Source organism: Schistocerca americana, chromosome 8 (genome assembly GCF_021461395.2).
Source record: "Schistocerca americana isolate TAMUIC-IGC-003095 chromosome 8, iqSchAmer2.1, whole genome shotgun sequence".
Taxonomy (NCBI): domain Eukaryota; kingdom Metazoa; phylum Arthropoda; class Insecta; order Orthoptera; family Acrididae; genus Schistocerca; species Schistocerca americana.
Genome location: NC_060126.1, coordinates 509,854,826 through 509,864,168, shown reverse-complemented (window position 1 = coordinate 509,864,168; position 9,343 = coordinate 509,854,826). Strand labels below are relative to the sequence as shown.

The window sequence follows — 9,343 nt, the reverse complement described above, 5'->3', positions numbered from 1 at the left end:
TGGAGACGTTGAGAATGGTTGTTTCCGCCATATTGGTGACGCCGTGGGGCAAAGCAGACGGATGGAATCTGACGCTTCTGTGATTCCGAAAGATGATTGGTGTAAGTTCAACAACAGAAATGAGACATTCAAATAAATACTCATTACCAGTAATTGTTATGAATGCAACACATTCAGGTTTCTTGCAAACCCTGATTTATTGAGGATGTGTGCTTATGGAAAGACACAAAATGCAAATAAAAGCCCCAATAATTTAATTTAGATTATATGCAGATTCGAAGAGAAAAGAAGAGAAACCTGGAGATTGAGGAGTATCAGTAAGGATGATTTTAAAATTGAGGTACGCTTATTACATGTAGAAGTATGAGAAGAAAATCTTTGAACCTCATTTTCTCTGTATTACATTTTTTACATTATTGGAAGCCTTTTCTCAAAAAATATATGTGCTAATCCTATGAAATTTTCAGGAACTGTTTGCAACGTGTTGCTGTCTCCCTGGAACTAAAAAATACAAGATCCTGCAATTACATTCCAATTTTTAGATGCTTGTATGTAGACAAAAAAGTTAATTTTGGATGTGTAAAATTAAAAACCCTGTTAATGATACAGTCACTACCATTAATTAATAACTGTTGTTCAGTGCTCTTATAACCTTCTCAGGACATTACAATAAAATTTTCAGATTAGTTGGATGTTCAGAATTTGAGTTATTGTTTTTTATAAAAAATACAGTAAAAAAATTAAAAAATCAAATTTCTGGCAAAATATTAATCCTGCATATTTTATTATATTTTTCCATTAAAACAAAGCTCTTTTGCTTTACACTTGCAAAATTTTAGATTTGTACATTAATAAATATGGCTGCCATGATTTTTTAAGTAAATGTTTACATTTTCCGTCACATCCCCCCTTAAAAATGGCTTCATTTACCAACAGGATGGGGCACCACCACACTGACATCTGGAAGTGCAGGAATTTTTAAATCAAAGGATTACTGAACAATGGATCAGTTGCACTGGACCAAATGATTCAGCCTTACATTACTGGCCTCCGAGGTCACAGGACCTGACTGTATGAGGTTATTTCTTGTGGGGGTTTATAAAAGACTCTATGTGCTTCTTCTACCATCAACAATGAATGAACTGAGACATTGCATAACAGTAGCTGTGGAAACTGTAACTGAAGACATGTTTGCTGTAGTGTGCAGGCAATTTGAATACCACATTGACATACGCTGTACATCTCAAGGAGGACATATTGAACACCTACGAAAAGATATGAAAAAAAAATTTTTTTTGGAGTTTCTCATTCACCAAAAAAAAAGTTCATTGTATATGTTTATTGGTTTCAGAAATATAGACATGCCAAATCAGATGATTCGTTTTGATACACCCTGTATATTTTGGGAGGTTATCACAATTTACATTGTCATTGATTATTATCCCAAATAGTTTTATGTATTTAAACTTTTCTGGTATGCACTTATTTATGCAGATGTTGATATCTTCATTGTCTTGGTTCTTTAGTCTGGACTTTAAACAAAGGGGCTTAGCAGTATTGTTATGCAAATGTACTTCAAAAAACGTTTTGATAGCAATGTTTACTTCAAAGTTGGCTTTTCTTTTTTTTGTCATTATCTTTGAAGAGTGGAGTTGTTGTATTTTGTAAGGTATCCTTGACTTACTGTGATGTATTTGGACTATAGTAATCTTTGAGTAGCTAAGTCAAGTGGTGGCTGGAATGTTAACTGGTTGCTAGTAAAGTGATGCATTTCTCGGAACAGTAAAAAGTAGGCTGAGTTCCAAGTATGAAAATATTAAGTAGAATAACAAAGTATACATATATGTTGGAAATATTGTGTTCAGAGGAGTTAGTGCATGGCTCTTAGGACTAGCAGTCATATAATTCACTGTTATTGCTTGATGCCAGAGTTGATACATACTTGTAAGAGCGTATAGCAGCACACTTATGTGGCGAAAAGAGCAGATTTCAAACAGTGTGTTGGTAAAATTGCTGTGTGTGAAGGATTACTTCTGTCTCTGATTTGACATGCTGTATGACTTTGTACTTGACTGTTTGGTGTTTAATACGCCCCTGTACCAATACAGCCCTTACTATTTGCTTAAATAGCTATATTTATGAGAGAACTGAAATACCAGAGCGTTTTAAATGCATTTTAGAATGAGCTTGCTGAAACTGTCAAACTGTCTGTCAAAGTAGAGTCTCAAATAGCCTGAGTCAGTTCATAAGTTAAAAAGATCATGATAATTAATGTAAATAACAGAAACATCAGTACTAAACGTGGTTTACTTTATTATAATGCTGCCTAGACCAAATCTGATTGCAGATTCATATTCCCTATCTCTAATTCTACGGTTTGACGACCATTTCTATAACATTTCATTTTCAGTACTTCTTTAGGTATATCCATAGTATGTTTTTTATGACTTCATTCTTATTTTTACATGTTAAACAGGTTCAATCAATATCTTATCAACAGGATTTGCATACATATAGAACTGGCAGCATGTGAGGGACCCCCATATTTTGTTATGATGCACCAAGTCATTGATAAATTGGTGCACATCCTAATTTAACAATGGATTGACTAATAAGTAACTTAGAGTCATGCTGTCACAGCACCACATTGCTTGCTTGATGCACTAGGCCCTCACATCTATTGGTTACCCTTCACTATTGGATACAGCCACAAGGTGTAGTCTCACACAATATGGAATCATCCATACAGGCAAATACCAATGTATAAAGTAATGTCATCAGACAGACAATCAGTCAGACACAAAATAAAGTGCATATTCATATTTGGATTTGGAGTTAGGACTAGCACTGGCTGAGTTGAAGAATGTATTTAAGTTGACTGTTATGCTTTAACTTTTAAATTATTGCATGGTAGTATTTTTCACAAAAACAAAGTATTAATGAAAATGAATAGATGTTACTACATCCCCATGCTAAAAAGGGGCATCCAGCTATCTTCAACAGTAATAAATGCTGTAAATGCTGTTCCATATTGTGTGGTGGGCAGTTGAGTCATTGTTTTTCCTGTGGCACTACTGTAATTCAGTTTTATATTTGCTATCCACTGTACCTTTAATGTTATTCATTATCAAACTCAGTCTAGAAACAGCAGAAGAATTAAGAGAAATACAGCCAGAATTAGCTGCTTCAGTGAAGATCTGTATATATATGTTACTCAACTAAAAAACACCAGAAAATAAATTAATAAAAGATGTAAGGAACTGAAACATTGATTGGAGAGATTATATTTTATGACTTTACACTGATAACACCATGTAGTGTAAAAATTTTGTTTTGCCTCACAGTGAGGGCATGTTTTCGTTGGTGTCTCATGTGGCTGCCTTTGTTGCTTTCAGTGGCACGTGAAGTGATGGATTACAGCATTAAAGGATTAAGAAGAAGCAGCTTTAACTGAAGATGGGCAGCATGTGGCATGTGTTGTTTGAAACACCAATTTACTTTTCTTCACCTCCAATGATGCTGTGGTGTATGGGCAGGTGTCAATAATGACAAACTGTGGAAGGATACAAGGTTATTTAGACAAAATTTCTAGTTGGTGTGGTGAATAGACACTTTCTCTGAATGTAGAAAAATGTAAGTTAATGTCAGTGAGTGGGAAAAACAATACTGCAACATTCGAATACAGCATTAATAGTGTGTGACTTGACACAGTCACATCGATGAAATATCTATGCATAGCATTGGAAAGTGATATAAAGTGGAATGAGCACAGCAGGTTGGTAATACGAAAGGTGAATGCTTGTCTTCATTTTATTGGGAAGGTTTTAGTAAAGTGTAGATTATCTATAAAGGGGATGACGTATAGAATGTTTGTGCAGCCCATTCTTGAGTACTGCTGTAGTGTTTGGGATTGCCACCTGGTTAGGATTAAAGGAAGAAGTTGATGCAATTCAGAGGCACGCTGCTAGATTTGTCAGTAGATTTGATCAGCACAAAAATATCAAGGAGATGCTTCATGAACTCAAATGGGAATCCCTGAAGGAAAGACAAAGCTATTTTTGCAAGGAATTAATGAGGAAATTCAGAGAACGAACATTTGAGGCCAAATGTTGACCGATTCTACTGCCGCCAATGTACAGCTTGCATTAGGACCATAAAGACAGGATGAGAGAAACTAGGGCTCATACAGAGGTATACAGATAGTCGTCTTTCCCTTGCTCTGTTTGTCATATCTGAGAACATATTCTAAGCTTAAACATAATGAGTTATCCTGAACAGAATGACCTCCTGAATGTCAACCTGAATGTATTCTGAAAACATTGATCATATGAAACCCAACTCACTTTTCTCACATGACACACTGAAAGCTTTGGATCCGGGGAGTCAGGTAGATGCAGTAAGTCTTGATTTCTGAAAAGCACACCCACACTTATTGTGTAAAGTATGGTCATATGGGGTATTAAGCAAAATTTGTGACTGGATCGATTACTTTTTGGTAGGGAGGACACAGTATGTTATCTTGGATGGAGAGTCATCATCAGATAGACAAGTAACTTTGGTTGTGCCCTGGGTAGTGTGTTGGGACCCTTGCTGTTCATGTTATGTATTATTGACCTTGCAGGCAGTATTAATAGTAAAGTCTGGCTTTTTGCAGATGATGTAGTTATTTGTAATGAAGTACTATCCAAAAGAAGCTGCATAAATATTCAGTCAGATTTTGATATTTCAAAGTAGTGCAAAGATTGGAACTTGCTTTAAACTTTCAGAGATATGAAATTGTGCACTTCACTAACTGAAACTGTGCATTATCCTATGACTATAATATCAATGAGTCATTGTTGGAATCAGCCAACTCATACAAATATGTGGGTGTAGCACTTTGTAGGGATATGAAATGGAATGATCACACAGGTTCAGTCGTAGGTAACGCAGGTGGTAGACTTCGGTTTATTGGTAGAATACTGGGGAAGTGCAGTCATACTACAGAAGAGATTGCTTGAAAATCACACATGCAAGTGGTTCTAGAATTTTGCTTAAGTATGGGGAAGCTGTACCGAATAGGACTACAGGTGACGTAGAATGTATACAGAGAAGGAAAGCATGAATGGCGACAGGTTTGTTTAATCCATGGGTGAGTGTCACTGAGATATTGAAGGAACTAAATTGGAAGACTCTTGAAGACAGACATAAACTATCCCAGGGAAGCCTATTTACAAAATTCTGAAAACCAGCTTTAAATGATGATTTGGAATATACTACAGTCCCTGACATATCGCTCATGCAGGAATTATGAGAATAAGATTAGAATAATTACTGCACCCACAGAGGCATTCAAACAGTCATTCTTCCCACACACCTTACGTGAATGGAAGGAATAAACCCTAAAACTGGTAAAATAGGACATGCCGTCTGCCATGCACCTCACGGTGGTTTGCAGAGTGTAGGTGTAGAGGTAGACAAAGATGTACATGAGTGAATGAACTATATATGCGTAAGATTTATGAATACTCATGTGAAATGTACAAGATTTGACAGATAAAAAAAATAAAGGAACAAAATACTACTTGTTGATAACATCTCCAACAGACATGTACAAAAGTGAACCCAGATTGTTAAAGTGAAGTAAAGTCTGGGATGATAGTTAATGAGTTTTTAAGAGGTCATATCACCAGCCAGTTTTGGAAAAAATGGATTATATCGGAAAACTGTCTAATGAAGAAAAGGACATTTGAAAACCTAACAGTTTTTACTAGGCTCAGGCACCTGTTACCCATCCAGCATTTTGGCTTTACAGGTAGTCTATTACTTACTGCCAATCATTACAAAGAACACACTACCAGTGTTTCAAACATTAATACTATGTCTTTGACAGTAAATCATGTGCCTAATGTGCAGAGTATGTAATTAAACAAACAAAAGAGGACAGACACAGTCAATTGATCTAATTCCTTTACATGAGTACATTGGTTTAATCTTGCATTGGGGTCTGTAAAATCATACTCTAGCTCTTTGTTATGTCTTCTTCACAAAAATGGCATTTTGTAACTGTGATAAGATCAGAATGTTGCAAGAATTTGAACCTAGTTAACTGACTACTATTTTTAAGGCATTGGCAATTGTGAGACATTTGGATACTGATTGGTACTTAAGGAGTATTTTATATTAATAATTTTATTTTATTTCAGTGAGTAACAGAGTAAATTTTCTTAGATTGGTACCTGACTGAATGAAATTCAGACACACATCAATCTGTCTTATGATATCATATAAGTTGCAGTTAGAATTTCTATAATAAATTTACTGTTTGCAGTGCAGGTACTGCAGTGAATTAAAAAAAATGATAAGGTTATATCTGACAGGTTCAAATTCATCACAGTAGTACATAATATTTAAACAACTTAGACTTAAGGCATGAGAATAATGTCCTGACATTGTCCACTGTAACTCACTGCATTACTTAAGACGTATATATGCATGCCTCGTTAAGTTAACCTTATACATATCACAGAAGCTGACTGAGGTTTCAAACATAAACAGAACTGCACTAGTTGCTGAATATCACTTTTCAAATATCACATTTATGTTTTCATCAGTAATAATGTCCACATGATATTTCAGGATATATGGCTGTGTGTATGCAAATCAAATACAGTTGTACAGTAATGTGATGACAGATTCCAACATGCTGCCTGTTAAAGCAGCTGTGTAGTGTTTCAATCTTTCTTACCCCGTTTCTTCTTCTGTCCACCATTAGTCTTTCTCCCAGCAAATAGCCTTACAACTGCCCTAATAATGAAGACAGCTGTAAGAAGGGCTACAAATCCCACAGCCAGTAGCATGGCTATGACATCTAAAAGTAAATACTGATACCAGGTGAGATCCATGGCTGCAGATCTCAAGTGGCGTGCACCATTGTGCCTGATGACGTACTCGGTCCAGTAGATGGCTTCCTCCAGAGCTGGCCTCGGCCGGTCATGAAAGAGGCGTGACAGCTTCTGTGCCCTGTCTCTGTAACTGCAGAGATAAAGCAGCTACTGAATGCAGGCATTACATTAATTTCTACTGCATAGCTCAGAAAGGTGAAACAATTACAAATAATTTTACATAAATGGCACGTTGTCAGTTAGAATAGTTTGGTACTTGGGCGGGGCTGTGAGAATATTTTCTTAAAATTCTGAAGGGCCTAAGCTAAAGAGAGATGTGACTCTCAGCAAGATTTTACCAACAGTATATCCGTCAGAAACACATCAACATAATCACCTCGACAGCTGAGGCTCATGCCTTAGCCACGTACCAACATTCCAAGAAATCTACAAAGAAGGTTGTTTTTCCTTTGTGCTAACTCACACAGTGATAGATTTGAGGAACTGAGAAACGTAAGGACCCAAAATGCAGAAACAAAGTTTTGAGAAAAATAGACATTTGAGAAAATCAGATTTTTGGCAAACAGTCACTATCATAGATTCAACTTGTTTATTAAACAGGTCTCAACATCTTATATTTTCTAAAAAAAGATCATGTACCCATTTTACATATGAAATTTTTGTTAATATTTAGGATTATTATTAATCTTGATCTGGAAAGTTTCATATATAAGCAAGTGGCAATGGTGTCTTTTGACTGCTGTGTGGTTTGTAATTAATGTGAAACTAGGAACAGAACATAAAGAACAGGTACTAAATGCACCATACACACGATTACAACACATGCCAATACTTCATGGTCTTCAATATCACCATTTTCAAGGAGCACAATCTCCGACTTGAGGTTCAGATGAAACTGTCTGTTCACTTTGGGCATGAAATCTAGCAGTTTTTTTTTAACTCTGTGTGTTTCAAGTTTGATCTAGTCATTTTTTTTAGTCTTTATGTTTTGAGGTTGAGATTTGCCTTCCACCTAAGTATTTGTGGACTAGATTTTGCAAGACATCTACAAACTGTGGGAAAAGACAAATTCTCGTCTCTCTCATTGTTACTTGAAGAAAATTGTGGACTTCTACAACTCCAATACAGAACACGTTACTTTAAACAAGAGTTCATAGCAAGCTGTTGGAAACTTCACCTTTGTAAAATTTGTGAAATGTACATTGTTACCACAAACAAGTTTTGGTTTCCTAGTGAGGTTGGTAAGACTTTTACATGTTCTGAAATCCTTGGCATCCATTTTACAGACTGGAATGCATAAATCTTGGAATGTGACATTCTGGTGGGATATTTCTTCATGAGCTTTCAGCTTTTTTGAAGAATTGGGCAACATTATAGCCAGAGAGCATTCCTGGAACAAATAAAACTTGTGTTTTGGGCCCTTATGGAAGTGAATACCAGAGAAATTGGTGACACAGCTTTTCACTAATGTTCATATATATAGTGATACAGCACTCACAAAATTGGTTCACCACTAGATAAACATGCTGCAGTCTTAAAATCAACAAACAGTGTACTTAGGCCCTTGTGAGTCTCCACACGTCATTTATATGATTCCTTATTTGATATAAAGCACCAACATCCTTACTACTTCTTCTCTAGGAAAGCATGAGGCTCATTCAGGGTCAGCTACAGACCATAGGGTGAGTAAAGCAGAACATCTTCTGAATAAACCTAACCTGACCATTTGCTTTTAACAATGTATCACATTTTTCACAATATTATTTATTTTGATTATTACTTTCAGCTTATGACTGTTAGACCTTTCTTGCCTTGCCGAGGCAGAGAGTGTGCATCTGTCCTTGTGGCTCTGATTTCAAAAGTTTTTAAAGAAACCCAGGTCTCGCTATTCATCACAGCATGGCGTATGACAAAGGTGACAATTTTTTTTGCATTTAGTAGTAATAGTATCTTTATTCACCCATTGATCTCTTTTTACAAGGATATAGGACATGTCAAAGTATATACATGTTTAGACCAATTTAAAATAAGCTAATTTGTACTCACTATCAGTCACTGCACACACTATACACACATTGTTTCATAACACTTCACTCACTACACACACACACACACACACACACACACACAATACCGGTGATATCTGGGCCATTTTCTGTACCACAACTTCCCATTTGCTCTCCTGAAAAACTGAGTCAGCATCCCTCTATAATAAGTGAGATGTTGAGCTGAGAAAGAGGAAGAGGTGTTAGTGTTGTGCTCTGCATAGCTTGGGCGTAAATATTTATAGAAAAGGAAAAAAGAAGGAAAAAAATAGTGTGAAGGTGTTGTGTGGAATGCTGGATGTTTTATAATAATTATTATTATTTATTTGTATTACATTTTTTACCATACCCCTACTTTGTTTTAGCTAAGTAATACTTCAATGTATAAAATGTATTGCATAACAGGTACTTTTT

At 35.9% G+C, this 9,343-nt stretch overlaps 1 protein-coding gene across 1 annotated transcript in view; it reads right to left on the bottom strand.

Annotated features, from left to right (window-relative positions):
- Nucleotides 1-2,293: 2,293 nt before the first annotated feature.
- LOC124544720 (UDP-glycosyltransferase UGT5-like) overlaps nucleotides 2,294-9,343 on the bottom strand; it is a 91,617-nt gene continuing 84,567 nt past the window's right edge. The window contains exon 6 of the mRNA XM_047123365.1: nucleotides 2,294-7,014. Within this exon, the coding sequence (XP_046979321.1) occupies nucleotides 6,714-7,014 (301 nt within the window). The 3' untranslated portion in view covers nucleotides 2,294-6,713. The remainder of the gene's footprint in view (nucleotides 7,015-9,343) is intronic.